At 42.7% G+C, this 15,849-nt stretch overlaps 1 protein-coding gene across 1 annotated transcript in view; it reads left to right on the forward strand.

Moving 5' to 3' along the window:
• The window catches only part of Prtg (protogenin), a 131,307-nt gene that overhangs the window by 43,132 nt on the left and 72,326 nt on the right, over positions 1–15,849 (forward strand). The window contains exons 5-10 of the mRNA XM_029570835.1: positions 429–566; positions 793–951; positions 2,212–2,371; positions 4,590–4,837; positions 7,911–8,075; positions 15,031–15,336. Coding sequence (XP_029426695.1) covers positions 429–566; positions 793–951; positions 2,212–2,371; positions 4,590–4,837; positions 7,911–8,075; positions 15,031–15,336 — 1,176 coding nt within the window. The remainder of the gene's footprint in view (positions 1–428; positions 567–792; positions 952–2,211; positions 2,372–4,589; positions 4,838–7,910; positions 8,076–15,030; positions 15,337–15,849) is intronic.

Here is a 15,849-nt window from a genome sequence, read left to right on the forward strand (position 1 = left end):
CCACATGACAGCTAACAACTGTCCATAATTCCAGTTCCAGGGCATCCAACAGCCTCTTCTGTCCTCCGCAGGCATTGCACGACACGGGTGTATTTACCTACATGCAGGCAATACGCTCATACACATAAAAATAATAATACAATTAAAAAAATAAAAATAAAAAAGGAAGGAAGGGAAGAGGAGGGAAGGGACTGGGAGGGGAAGGGAAAGGGAAGGAAAAGTGAGCCAGATGTGGCGGTGTCCACCTGTAATCATAGCACCAGGAGGTGGAGACCAGGAGTTTGAGATCATCCCTGAGTGTATAGAGAGTTGGAGGCCAGCCTGAGCTACATGGCATCCTGTCTCAAGAAAGAAAAGAATAAAGTAGGAATTGATGTTTTAATGTTTCCTATGATTTATTTTTGTATTCTGTCATTTCTTCTCCAAAGCTAATGAGTCCAGATCCTTCCACATGCCCACCATCGTTGCAGGTCCACAGAACGTAACAGTGTCTCTGCATCAGACTGTCGTTTTAGAGTGTATGGCCACAGGAAATCCCAAACCCATCATTTCCTGGAGCCGTCTTGGTAAGTCTTTGCTGGGGGTATTCATTCTAATGAGACTGATTAAATGTTTATTTTATAGATAAAGCACACATTTGGCATTTGCAACTGGATGACTTTTAGCATTATAAGGAAAGTCTGGCAAATTTTATACTTCTTACGACTGTGTGGATGAATCTCGGTCTTTTGACATAATTTCAATTTTGAATGAAGTGTCTCATTGCTTTAACTTGTGTTCTCTTTCAAATAGACCACAAGTCCATAGATGTCTTTAATACCCGGGTGCTTGGAAATGGCAATCTCATGATATCTAGTGTCCGGCTACAGCACGCAGGAGTGTACGTCTGTCGGGCCACCACTCCTGGCACGCGCAACTTTACCATTGCCATGGCAACTGTAACCGTGTTAGGTATGCTTTCTTTCTGTAATCAGGAGAATCTTACATTTTAGTATTTTGTATTTTAACCTTTTTGATAGCTTTCAATCTCCTGAGTTTTATAGCACTGGTACAAAGATTGATAGTAAGTACTGTAGAATCCAACAGCGAATTTTAGGAGAGAATTAAATTCCTGTGTGTTAAAATACAGCTCCGGGATCACCCTGTAGTCAGTGTAGTCAGTGTTCTGCGGTCCATGTCCTTTTAACAATCTCAACTTAATCTATTAATGACTGTGTGCGTTCTCACAAGGCCTTTCATAGAAATAAGGTTTGTGGGTCTCAGCGGGGGAAAGTTGACACTGAATGTCAGCGAAAGGCACTGTTCCAGTTTCATTTCTGTTGCTGCGATAAAATACTCTGACAAAAAGCAGCAGGGGAGAAGGGGTTAATTTAACTCATAACTCTAGGCTACCGTCCATCATCTGGGGGAAGTGTTCTAGTTTGCTTTTCTGTCATTGTGATAAGCAACATGGTCAAACGCAACCTGGGGGGGGTTGTCATTTTCGTCTTACAACTCCCAGGTCACAGGCCATCACTGAGGGAAGTCAGGGCAGGAATCTGCAGGCAGAAGCTGAAGCAAAGACCACAGAGGAGCACACGTCCTGACTCACTCCTTCTGACTTGCTCAGCTATTTCTCTTAAGCAACCCAGGTCCACCTACCCGGGGATGGCACCACCTACATCAACCAGCAATTAAAAATGTCTCACAGACACGGCCACAGTCCAGTCCCATGGAGGAAATCCCTCAGTTGTGGTTCCATCTTCCCAAGTGACTCTAGTTTGACAAAAACCTAGCCAGCAGAGGAAGTCAAGGCAGGAACTTCAAAGAGCTATTCTCTTCACATCTGTGTCAAGGGCTAAGAGAAATGAATGCATGCATGCTTGTTTGCTTCTTCCACCCAGGTCTGTTTCTCCACTCTTAAACAGTTCAGGACCCCCCTGCCTAGGGGCTGGTGCCACCCATAATGGGCTGGGTCTTCCCACATCAATTAAGACAATCCCCCACAGGCCAACCCAATATAGATAATCTCCGATTGAGACTGTCTTCCCAGGCGATTATAGGTTGCATCAAGTTGGCAATTAAAGCTGACCTTCATAGGTACCTAGAGAGGAATAGGGTCTCTGAATGCCAGGCATCTTCACACATGAGGCTCGCCTCATTACTGTGTTCTTTCATTCTTTCTTGTTGTTCCTATTGAGGCCACATAATTTTTTTTGCCTTTTAAAATAGCTCCTCCTTCATTTGTCGAGTGGCCCGAAAGTTTAACAAGGCCTCGAGCTGGCACTGCACGATTTGTGTGTCAGGCAGAGGGAAATCCCTCACCCAAAATGTCCTGGTTGAAAAATGGGAGAAGGATACATTCAAATGGCCGAATTAAAATGTACAACAGGTAGGTTATGCAACTTTGCTACTGCTTTATATAAAAGAATGCCTTCTTTATGTGAAATGGTTATAATATCAAATATCTAAATAATATTGAAAGTTGAAACTATATATAAGAAATTAAAATTTAGAACACCAATATGACTTAGATCCTTTTGTATTCTATACATGGATCATGGAAGTGTTATCTTATAATGGTAAGTGCTAACCAGTTCTCCATATCACAGTTCTAGTCCTGGTAGGTCACTGACTAAGTTATCACAGCAAACATATAAACTTTACTGTCTCAGTTGCTTCTTCTATCAAATGAAAAAAAATGAAAAGAAAATAATTTATTCCCTAATAGTTCCTCTATAGTTCAAACTTTATGACTTTAAGATTTTTTAGTGGGCTGGAGTGATAGCTCGGAAGAGTGTTCGATGCTCTTTCATGGGACTACAGTGTGTGGCCCACAACCTGTAACTCCAGCTCCAGGGAATTTGCACTCTCTTCTGGCCCCTGTGAGCACCTGCACTCACATGCACATATCTACACAGACACATAATTGAAAATAATAAAAATTAGGGACTGGAGAGATGGCTCAGTGGTTAAGAGCACTGGCTGCTCTTACAGAGGACCCGGGTTCCGTTTCCACCACGCACATGACAGCTAATGACTGTTCGTAACTCCAGCTCCGGGGGATCTGATGGCCTCTTCTGACCTTCCAGGGTATTAATACACAACTCATGTATACTTACATACATGCCGGCAATACACTAATACACATAAAATAAAAAAAATAAGCCACTGGAAAGATTGCTCAGTGGTTAAGAGCACTGACTGCTCTTGTAGAGAACCTGGGTTCGATTCCCAGCCTGCACATGGCAGCTAACAGCCATCTGTAACTCCAGTTCCGAGGGATCCAGTGCCCTTTTTTGACCTTCGTAGGCATTGCACAACACAGTGTAGTCACATACATACAGGCAATACACATAATAATAGTAATAATAATAATAATAAATAAGGCCAGGATTGGAGGCATATGTCCTTAATTCTTGCACTCAGGAGGCAGAGACAGATGGATCTCTGTGAGTTCAAGGCCAGCCTGGTCCACATAGCAAGTTCTAGGCCAGTTGAGGCTACAGAGAGATCCTGTCTCAAAAAGACCCTCCCCAAAATAATAATAATAAATAAAATATTTAAAAAACAGTAATAATAAAAATAAATCTTAAAAAGAAAAAGATGGGCCTTTAGAGATGGCTCAGTGGTTAAAAGCACTGGCTGCTCTTGCAAAGGACCTGAGTTCGATTCCCAGCACCCACATGGTGGCTAAGAACCATCCTAACTCCAGTTCCAGGGGATCCAACTCCCTCTTCTGACCTCCTCGGGCATTGGATGACAGCAGGGCACTTACATACAAGCAGGCAATACACTCATATACATAAAATAAAAATAATAAAAGAAAATTTTTTTGGTCTTTTTGAAGCAGGGTCTCCCTGTGGCCCCCGGCTGTCCTGGAACTCACTATGTAGACCAGGCTGGCCTTGAACTCACAGAGATCCGCCTGCTTCTGCCTCCCAAGTGCTGGGATTACAGGCGTGCGCCACCACGCCTTGCTATAAAAGAATATTTAAAAAAGAAAAAGAATAATTTTTTTCTTGTAACATTCTCATTTAGTTGAACAAAACTTTAGGATTGTTTTGTTGTAATATTAAATGAATTAATTGTAGACTAATAGTATAGAAGTTATGTACTTTCTTACAAAAGCCATTAAAAAAAATTAAAGCAAAAAGCACTTGAGTACTACAAATACTTAGGAAGACTCAGCATACAAATTAGAGTAATTTTAAGTAATTAATGTAGAATATTTTTAAAATAGTTTATTTATTTTATGTATATGAGTGTTTTGTCTGCCTGTTTGTAAGTGTATCCATGCTGCACAACGCCCACAGAGGTCAGAAGAGGGTGTGGGATCCCCTGGAACTGGAGTTAGCAGGTAGTTAACAGGTAGTTGGTAACCAACACCAGTTGTATGCACTGGGAACTGAACCTGGATCCTCTGCAAGAGCAGCCAGTGCTCTTAATTTCTCCAGCTCCTATGGAATATTTTAATAGAACTGATTACATAGTTTTTCTTGTTCTCAGTCATTTTTTCATAAAAATAGACTTACATTTAAAAGTAGCCGGACTTTGTTTTTTATGTCATTCTTAGAATTTTTCATGGATATGCATCTTTGTTTCCTCAGCAAATTGGTAATTAATCAGATTATTCCAGAAGATGATGCTATTTATCAGTGCATGGCTGAAAACAGCCAAGGATCTATTCTATCTCGAGCCAGACTGACCGTGGTCATGTCAGAAGACAGACCCAGCGCACCATACAACGTGCATGCTGAAACCATGTCAAGCTCTGCCATCCTCTTAGCTTGGGAGAGGCCACTGTACAACTCAGATAAGGTCATCGCTTACTCCGTGCACTATATGAAAGCAGAGGGTAAGCAGTTTGGAAGATGTTTATTAAACACTTCTTGCTATGAAGGATTTGTTTTCAGGGGCCAGGCATGTGGCTCAGTGGTAAAGTGCTTGCCTAGCATGCTCAAGGCCCTGGGTTCTAAACCTGGTAGAGTGGTGGCTCGTGCCTGTGGTCCCAACATTCAGGAGGTGGAAGCAGGAGGATCAAGAATTCAAGGTCGTCCTTGGTAACATAGCAAGTTTGAGGTCGATATGGGATACATGAGACTGTTAACAAAAAGTTAATAGTAACGACAACAAAATTTGTTTTCAGAATGAATAACATCTTATGTAATTGTTGTCAGCATTTTCTATGGCAGGGTACATAACATCTTCCCTTCTGTCTGAGGTCCCAATGACAAATAAAAGTTCAATTCTACCAAACTTCTCTGGGGGAAACCAACGAGTTTGTTGGACTTCCTTACAGAGATTACCTTGGAAAGTCTTCATGGATGATGGTTTTCTCACAGCTGCGTAGAGTCTCCCTCCCTTAGTCTAGCCCCATCCTGAGATCCCGAGGCCATGTGCAGTTAGGGCAGAATTGCATACAGGCTGGCAGAGTGATTGGGTACTCAGGTAAGGGGCCAGTAACCCTTCTCAGCCCTTCCTTCTAGGAGGGAGTATCAACAGCCAACAAGCCCAGCTGTAATGATCTTTTACAATCAGAGCGGGTCTTAAGAAGATAAGTACCCAAGTATTTAGAGGATAGTGCTGTACAACAATAGCCTATATTTTCATAATTCTATAGTATTTATGTCTAATAAAATATCTAGCAACTGTGACTATTTTTCCTAAATTTTGTATTGTTGTACACTTTGTGTATCTTAATGTAGTTTCAGAAACAAGTACTAGCAAAATAGCTCATGTCTGTTGAAAATTACAAGTGGTGTACTTAGGAATTTCACGCCAGCCAAGTTATAAATTCTCTAACTGAAACTTAAATTAATTTGAGTATTCAGTTACATAGCAACAGTAGTGTGACTGTGGAGTTAAGTAATAGAGTGACCAATAGACACAATAGCATGTTATTAAGGTGAAAGTAAATATATGAAATTCTTTACATACTTCAGTATTTTGAATTCTTTTTGAAAGGAAATTGGACAAGATAGGCTGGGTTATAGCTCCATGGCAGAGTCTTCACCCAGCATACATAAAACCCCGAATTCCATCCCCAGCCACCGAACAAAAAAAGTTCTGAAAAATAATTGAACAGAAGACTTCACTGATCTCATTTACTATTTAAAAATAACTATCAGGGGCTGGAGAGATGCTCAGCAGTTAGAGCACTCGCTGCTCTTGCAGAGGACCTAGGTTTGGTTCCCAGCACCCATAATCAGGTGGCTCACAACCATCTGTAACTCCAGTTCTAAGGGATCCAGTGCCCTCTTCTGGCTTCCATTGGCACCAGGGAGTCATACACATAAAATAAAAATATTTTTAAAATTAAAAAATTTAAATGTTAAGCTGGATATAGTGGTTCATGCCTTTACTCTCAGTACCCAGGAGGCAGAGGCCAGCCTGGTCTACACAGAGACCAGCCAGGGCCACATAATGAGACCCTATCTCAAATAAATAAATAAATAAATAAATAAATAAATAAATAAATAAATATCAAATCTCTTAAAACTCTTGTTTAGGAAAACATTTTGGGTATTTTTTTTAAATCCTCATTGTCCCAGAAAAAGAAAAGCGATCTGCAAGTCCTAGAGATTTCTTCATTGATTCTTCATAGAAGCAGTGGTGTCAAGGTTTGAATTTTAGTTCTGTACAGAAAACAGTCTGACTTTTATGCATCATGCATTACAACAGGAATGAACATGAGAGAAAGGCACTGTGCTGAGGTCAGCTGCAGAGACAGGTGGTTTCCTGTTGCTGTTGGGTTTGTCACTTGCAAGTTTTGAAAAAGAATATTTTGAATGTAAATCAAGGGTCCTGGGAGCCACAAGAATGGATGTCTGCTAGCGGCATGCTGGAGGGTGTTCACTCTCTCTGGCTGGTTCAGGAAGGCCAAAAGAATGCCAGCTGTGGTGGAGCCTGCTCTTGTTCACTATTGTGCTGGTTTCATTAGGGCCCCCCGCATGCCGCTCAGCAGTCTATTCAGGGACAGAAGAAGGCTTTTTAATTTGAACTCAAGGACCTTGTTTGGTAGGTCAGAAATTGTACTGTGCAGCTCCTAATTAGCAATCCATTAGCCAGTGTGTTGTGAAATGCCTCTAATCTTGTCTAATTAAAATGCTATCAAGTTAATTCAGAAATGTGGGAAAACTTAGTGCTGGAATATGCCTTCTGTTTTGTTCGTAAATCTAGTGGTGGGGGGAGGGGGACTGATCGGTCCTGAGAGCGTTTTGATTGAGTTGACAGGTACTGACTGCGGACTGTCAGCACACACGGTGGCTGGTGAAGCCCTATTCTCCAGGTCTGCGCTGCAGGAACTAAACCCACATAGACAAGTCCTCTTCTCTGGCTTGCCATGCATAGTTTAAGAATTGCTGAGAGTTTGCTTCCGTCTATAAAAAAATAAAAGCTCAGTGCACATTCTGAAGCGCATGCTCTACCCAGTTCTGTTGCTTTAGTATAAATAAAAGAATAACTTATGTCAGGCCACTTTAATACATTTCTCAGGGCAACATGAGATCTTTTGCAGGGCAACTTTGGGTTTGGTTTGTTTTTGTAAAGACCAGAGCCTGTATATTCCCTAATGTCTGTCTATTTATGTTCAAAAGAAAGTCGGAGTTTAAGCGGATAACACTTGCCTGTTAGGTTACAGCACTCTGTCGTGTTAAGCTTGCTCTCTTACTGCTATTTATCTGACCTGGTGTATGTTTTGACTAGATGGTAAATGTCCGGAGAAGTTCCAACTAGTAATTTGTAGCACGATAAATAACTTGGTTACTTTTAGAAAATCAAGAACTTTCTGCTCACAAAAGGGGTTTGTGTAGCGGGTCATAAAGATAACAAAGTTTACTCTCAGGACTGGGATTTATGGTGAGGGGAACATGGTCTTGCTAATTTTATTTTGAATATTTGTCATTTTAAACATGGGTTCTTGGACCTAGGTTTAAACAATGAGGAGTATCAAGTGGTCCTTGGAAATGACACCACTCATTACATCATCGATGACTTGGAACCCGCCAGCAACTACACTTTCTACATTGTGGCATACATGCCAATGGGAGCCAGCCAGATGTCTGACCATGTGACACAGAACACTCTAGAGGATGGTAAGAAAATGTGGTTCTGGATCATCAAGTATGATGGTGCATACGTTTAGTTAGTTTCAGTAAATAAGTATGTATTGGTTAAATGAAAACAGTTACAATAAACAATAGGACAGTTGCTCTCAAATCTCACTCTTGCCTTTTGCCAGAAACATAATAAAGATCACTTTTTATTTTTTTGTGTATTTATTTTTATTTTCTGTTTCTTTGAGACAGGGTCACCCTGTAGCCCTCACAGGTCTGGAACTCACTATATACACCAGGCTGAGTTCGATCTCACAGAGCTCTCTCTCCCTATGTCTTCCCAGTTCTGGGAATAAGGCCTATGTATGCCATCATGCCTGGCCCAAGATAACGTTACAAAAAATTTATTTTATTTTTTAAATTATATGTATATGTGTGTGTGTGCACATGAGTGCAGGAGCCCATGGAGGCCTGAAGGAGGGCATTGGATCCCCTGGAACTAGAGTTACAAGTGGCTGTGAGCTGCCTGACGTGGTTACTGAAAAAAACTCTACAAGAGCAGTATGTGCTCTTCATTGCTGAGCCAGCTCTCTCTCTATCCTTGATAAAGCACACTCACAAAAACCATTTTTGCATTTGTTTCTGTGTGTGTATATGTGTTTGCACTTGCCATGGTGTCTGCTTTTAGGCCAGATGACAACTCTGGGAGTCAGTGCTCTCCTTCAGCCTTGTGGGTTTTAAGGATTGAACTCTGGTTGTCAAGACTTGGCAGCAGGTACCTTTACCTGCTGAGCCATCTTGTCAACTCTTTTTTTGGTCTTTTTGAGACAGGGTCTCCCTGTAGCCCCAGCTGGCCTGGAGCTCACTATGTAGACCAGGCTGGCCTTGAACTCACAGAGATCCGCCTGACTCTGCCTCCGGAGTGCTGGGATCAAAGGTGTGTGCCACCACGCCCAGACTAACTCTTTTTAAAAAAAAGTATTTTGTTTACTTTTATTTTATGTGTATGAGTGTATTGCTTGCATGTACGTAAGTGCACCCATGTTGTGCAATGCCCACGGAGGTTAGAGGAGAGCATTGGAGTCTCCTGGAACTGGAGTTAGGGATGGTTGTTAGCCACCATGTGGATGCTGAGAATTGAACCCAGGTCTCCTGCAAGAACAGCCACTGTTTTCAACCACTGAGCCATCTCTCCAGCCCAATCTTGTCAACTCTTAAAGCACTTATATTTATAATCTGTAGTATAATTTTTAATAATAAATTCTTATATTAGGCTTAGGAAGTAGGTAAGTGATAGAATGCTTGCTTAGCATGTGAGAGGTCCAGGGCTCAATCCACAGTACCCTCCTCCCAAATCTTATCTTTGTATTTCCCAGTTAAGTTGTTGATACAGTAGTCAGAATATGGGTTTTTCTAGTCATATATATATATATAAATACAATGAATGTTATGTGTTTATAATACTGAAGGTCATGGGTACTGTACTTGTAAAACTGAGAATTTATGAAATTTAGCATCTGTTAATTAGAAAAAGACTTTGATGATGAAGTAGCAACTCACTTTATTATGAGATACTGCTGTTAAGCTTGTTTCTTTGGGAGGCAGAGGCAGGCGGATCTCTGTGAGTTCAAGGCCAGCCTGGTCTACATAGTGAGTTCCAGGTCAGCTGGAGCTAAAGGGAGACCCTGTCTCAAAACGATAAAAAAAAAAAAAGTTTGTTTCATTTCTTGACCATCAAGTTGTAGTTTCTTTTGAGGAAGAACAGACCTCCATATTCTGAGAATGGTAGGAAATTCTGTCCCTTAAGGATGGTCCTAAGGATTGGGAATCTCCTGGCTCTGCATGACATGTTGTGAAATACAGAATCTCTCTCCAGAGGTCCTGAAGGCCCCCCTTGTTCATACCCTGCAGTGTGAAAGTGAACTATTTAGCATATGTGTAATTGTGGTAGTCGTCCAGTACAGATGTTTTTTCATCCTCAGAGAATAATCTACTCTTAGTTTTCAAAACATCTTTGTATGAATAATTGCCACACCTACTCTTTTCATTTGGCCCCAGATCTGTTACTTACATCGTTATAATACCACATACTTTAGATTTTTATCATCTAAGAGTTTGACTAAATGAGAAACTTTACTTCATTGGATGCTGAATATCAAATTCATTTTTCATGTAGGAGTTTGTTCTTTATGGTGGTGTAGTGAGTGCATACCTACACTTGGGAGGCTGAGGCAGGAAAATTGCAAGTTTGAGTCCCACTTTGGGCTATATAGCAAGATCCTTTCTCAAAAACTAGTATCTTGGGACTGGAAAGATGGCTGTTCTTGCAGAAGCCCCAGGTTTGGTTTCCAGCACCCACATGGCAGCTAACAACTATCTGTAACTCTAGTTCCAAGGGATCTGATGCCTTCTTCTGACCTCTGTGGACATTGCACACACATGGTGCACTTATATACATGCAGACAACACACACAAAATAATAAAATATTTTTTAAAAATTAGTCACAGCCAGGCATGGTGATATACACCTTTAATCCCAGAACCTGGGAAGCAGAGGTAGGCAGATCTCTGTGAGACCAAGGCCAACTTGATCTACATAGTGAGTTCAAGGCCAGCCAGTGCTACAAGGATACCCTGTTTCAAAAAGACAAAAAACAAACAAAAACAAAAAACCTAGTCTCTTGCATGTGAGAGTAAACCACAATTTATATGACATCTCTAGTTGACAGATTATATTTAACAGCCTCTGTTTCTTATGTCTAAGGTAAAGCATGATCCAATTTGTAGGGTGTGTGTGTGTGTGTGTGTGTGTGTGTGTGTGTGTATGTATGCACGCACTTGTGTGCATACACGTCTATGAGCTTGAAGACAGTGAATTTAGGCAAGCTGCCTGTTAAGGCCTCATGTTCCAATTCAGTTCTATTTTCTTTGAAACCTTCCCTTACTCTGCAACTTTTTAGTTTATTTAATGAGATTTATTTCAGGGTGTGTTTTTGTTTGTTTGTTTGGGGGTTTTGGATAGCATACAGACCTTCCTGTCTTTCATTTTTGTTGCTATGTAAAATACCCAACAAAAAGCAAAGTAGGGGAGAAGGGGGGTTCGTTTCATCTCATAACTCCAGGTTACAGTCTGTTATGGTGGGGAGTCCAGGCCACAACTTCAGACTAGTCATATCACCTCCACAAGTCAAGAGCAGAGGGAGTGAATGCATGCATGCTTGCTGACCTGCAGGTACTCAGCTCGATTCTCTGCTATCATGCCTTCAGGACCCCCTGCCTAAGGAATAGTGCCTCTCACAGTGGCCTGGGTTTTCCCACACCCATTAACTTCAGATAGTGGCTCCCACACATGTGCTCAGGTTAACCCAATGTAAACAGTTTCTCACGGGGACTCTATTCTCGGGTGATCCTGGATTGGGGCAAATTGACGGTTAAAGCTAACCATCACACTTTACAACACTGCTTTGGTCTCTTCCCACTTCTTAAGCCAACTTTTTGCACACTGAACTATATGGATGACTTGCCATAAACCTGTTCCACAAATCTTGCCTATGTCATCTCATTTTATCCCTCCCTAACTGTGCCAGAGAGCTAAGCTAGGATTATGCAGGAGCACAGAGGACAAGCACGTGATCTGTCTGGTCGCTAGGATCTGTTCCTTCTCTAACTAGCTGTGTGACCTTGGACAATTGGTTTGACCTGTTTGTACCAAGTAGCAATGGCAGTGGCCCTTCCTTCATTGGCTATATATGGACCATTAATTCTTAATAGATACGAAAGATTGAAATAGGTGGTTTTTCATCTTCTACTCGTTCTTTGATTCACTCAAAAAAGTGTTTATTAAGTCATTTTTTCCATGTTACTTGGTATTTGGTGTGGACAAAACACACACCAATAATTTGTCCCTGGCTTCCTAAAGCTAACTTTCTTTTTTCAGTTGTTTATTTATGTGTGTATAAGCCTATGTGAGTCTATGTGCACCACATGTATGCAGTGACCACAGAGACCAAAAGAGGGTGTCAGATCCCCTAGAACTGGAGATACAAGCAGGTGTGAGACACCCCCTTTTGGGATTTGGAATGAACCTGAGTCTTGGGCAAGGGTAGTAAGCACTCTTGACCGCTGGGCTATCCCCTAGAGCTAACTTTCTAGTGAAGCAGGGAGCGGAGGACAGTAAGCAAGATAAGCAGTAAATTCTGTGCTGTGTTGTGGCACTGTCCAGGAGAAAGAGGAGGGAAATGCAGGGAGGGGAGCATGAGATGCTGGGGACATGAGATTTTAGGCAGTCACCACCAGAGACTCACTCAGCTGGTGGTAACATTCAGAAGCTGTCCAGGCAAGTGCCTAGTTGGTGCAGTGAGGCAGAGGAGGCAAGACTCCCATGAGGCTGGCAGCTCAGGTGAGACTGTAGTAGACAGGGTAGAAAGAGCAGTGGGAGGTCAGGCGAGAGCTGGTGCCAGTCCTGTAGTTGGGTATATTTTACATTAAACCATAATTGGCTTTTATTGTGAATGATAAAGAATTGTTCTGCGTGATCTGACTTGCTTTTTTTTTTTTGGTCTCTTTTTTGAGACAGGGTCTCCTTGTAGCCCCAGCTGGCCTGGAACTCCCTATGTAGACCAGGCTGGCCTTGAACTCACAGAGATCCACCTGCCTCTGCCTCTTGAGTGCTGGTACTAAAGGAGTGCACCACCACGCCCGGCCTGACTTGCATCTTAACAAGCTGCTATATTGATAATAGATGATATGGACAAGGTTAGGCACAGGTGAACAGGCTATCACTGTAGTAAAGGCTGAAAGTAATGGTAGTGTGAACTGAAGAGTGGCCTTGGGAGTCATAGCGCTGCAGGACTGACAGTGGAGTGTGTATGAGGAGGCATGAACAGCAGGCTGGAAGCACTGTACAGATGCTTGTCATTAACTGAGGAGAACGACGTCGGAGGCAGCTGTTGTCTTTTTTTGACGTTGTCATGCATGTGTGTAGTATATTTTGTTCATATTCACTCCCATTATTAGAGAATGCCCCCTCTTATTTCTTCTGGTCCCATTCCTCTTCCCGACTAGACCCCCAGAAGGAGACATCATCATCTCTGTTTTGTGTATGAAGAAACCTAGACACAGAGAAGCTGGTTCTCCAGGCTCTCACAGACATCACATCACATAGGTAGTTGATAGAAAGCATTCAGATAGAATTGGTTCTAACTAGTTTTGTTTTTGTTTTTGTTTTTATCTTTTTATTGAGACAGAGTCTCCCTGTAGTCCTAGCTCGCCTGGAACTTGCTATGTAGACCAGGCTGGCCTTGAATTCACAGAGATCTGCCTGCCTCTGCCTCCTGAGTGCTGGGTAAAGGTGTATGCCACCATGCCCAGCCTTTTTTAAAAAAATTCATTTAATAGAGTATCTTTCATCTATTCTTTGGCAATTTTATATGTGTAAACAGTGAGTGCATCTCAATCATATGCACCCCAGCTCCTCCCTCCCACTCTCCCCAGGAACCCCAACATGGTTCCCCTACCCCATTCATGTCTTCCCTATCTTTTTTTGTTGTTAATACCTGGCTGAGTGCAGTTAATGCCACCTGTTAGAATGCTGACTGATCTTATTGACTTGACTTTGTCTAGTTTTGTGTAGTGAGTTCACAGCCATGTCCTGTCCAGAAGACAGCATCTCACAGCACTCCTCCCCAGCCTTCCATGCTTTCCACCCTTTCTTCTGTGGTGTCTCCTGAACCTTGGGGGTGGTGTGTGATATAGATGTCCCATTTATGGCTGAATACTCATTCTCAGCACTCTGACCAGTTTTGAGTCCCTGCATTAACTGTTGCTGTTTTATGGGGGGGAGGGGTTGGTGTGTGTGTCGGGGGGCTCACCTTATAGCCCTTGCTGGCATGAAATGGAACTCACTATGTAAACCAAGCTGGCCCTAAACTCACAGGGATTCACCTGCCTTTGTCTCCCAAGTGCTAGGATTAAAGGCATGTGCTACCACATCCAGCCTCAATTTTAACTCAGTATACTGCCTACCATTGCACTAGACTAATTTTCTTGGAATGCTAGTGGTATTCAAATTATTGAAAGAAGATGCATTTTCCTATCAAACATGATACGTTCTCATTTGTTGTATACTCTTCACATTAGTTCTTTTAAAATTTTTACATTTACGTGTGTGTGTGTGTGTGTGTGTGTGTGTGTACATGTAGAGGTCAGAGGACAACTCGCAGGGATTGGTTCTGCTCTCCTTTCACTGTATGGGTCCTGGGAATCAAACTCAGGTCATCGGGCTTGGTGGCATGTGCTCTTAGCTGCTGAACCATCTCATTGGCCCCTCGCATTAGTTTTTCATATGCAACTCTTACATTTCAAAAAATTATCTGCGGCCAGGCATGGTGGTACAGGCCTTTAATCCCAGCACTTGGGAGGCAGAGGCAGGCAGATCTCTGTGAGTTCAAGGCCAGCCTGGTCTACATAGTGAGTTCCAGGATAGCTGGGGCTACAGGGAGACCCTGTCTCAAAAAGACCAAAAGAAAAAAAAAAAAATTATCTTCTACCTAGTTACAATTCTGGAGTCCTTGCTGTGATGTAACACTTTCTCTCTTGCTCTCTTGCTTCACAGGCATTTTGGTAGCCTTGTTTGTGAATTTGTGAACTTTACATGATTATTATGCTGGTTAGTTTTTGTTAACTTGACCAGCATGGTGGGACACAGAAGCAGGCTGGAACAGTGACTAAGTGTCCCCATATTTACCCCAAGTGCCCAGCTTGGGGCAGGCCAAAAGCATGGTAATCACTTTTCCTTTGATTCCATGTGCTCCACACCCCCCCCTTTTTTTTTTCCTTCTTTCTTGCGGCTCACCGGCTGCCCCACGAGAACCTCCGCTCCATCCAGAAACATCACTGCTGTTGGCATGTTACATGCTGATGTTAAGAGAATTCAATAAATATGCTTAGTGCGCCTTGATTGTATATTTAGAAACGTCTTTGCTTATTTATCTAGTGCCCCTGAGACCGCCTGAGATTAGCCTGACCAGTCGAAGTCCCACCGACATCCTCATCTCCTGGCTGCCCATCCCAGCCAAGTATCGGCGGGGCCAGGTGGTGCTGTACCGCCTTTGCTTCCGCCTGAGTACCGAGACCTCCATCCAGGTCGTGGAGCTCCCAGGGACCGCCCACGAATACCTCCTGGAGCGCCTGAAGCCTGACAGCATCTATCTGGTGCGGATTACTGCCGGCACACGTGTGGGACTGGGAGAGTCATCCGTGTGGACCTCACACAGGACGCCCAAAGCTACCAGTGTGAAAGGTAACGACCCACCCCTCAGGACGCTCAGGAAGGAGCGTTGTGCTTTCACTCTGGCATGAGATCTTTCCTCCCTAGTTAGATTCAGTTTTAAAAAATTTTTGATTTACGGGTGCAAATATTACGTAGCTTATGAGTTTAATTGAAAAAAAAAAAAAGCAAATATCACTAGGAACTGGCTCTGTGGCTCAGTTGGTAGGTAGAGTGCAAGCCTAGCGTGATGAAGCCCTGGGGTGAATGCCTGGCACCATGTACACCAGGTGTGGTAGTGCTCCACCGGAGCCAGGTAATGCCAGCACTGCAAGAGGATCAGAAGTTCATTCTTGACTGCTGTGAGGCCAGTTTGGGATAAGACAGCCTATCCAGCCTGTCTTTGGTCTCTCTGATTTCGAGGTCAGCCTGGTCTACATAGTGAGTTCCAGGCCAGCTGGCTACAGGGAGACTCCCATCTCAAAAAAGACCGAAACCCCCCCCCCCAAAAAAAAAAAAAGAGAAAGAGACTATCTCTTAAAAAAA

The sequence above is a fragment of the Nannospalax galili genome, unplaced genomic scaffold (assembly GCF_000622305.1).
Source record: "Nannospalax galili isolate Female #2095 unplaced genomic scaffold, S.galili_v1.0 scaffold611, whole genome shotgun sequence".
NCBI lineage: Eukaryota > Metazoa > Chordata > Mammalia > Rodentia > Spalacidae > Nannospalax > Nannospalax galili.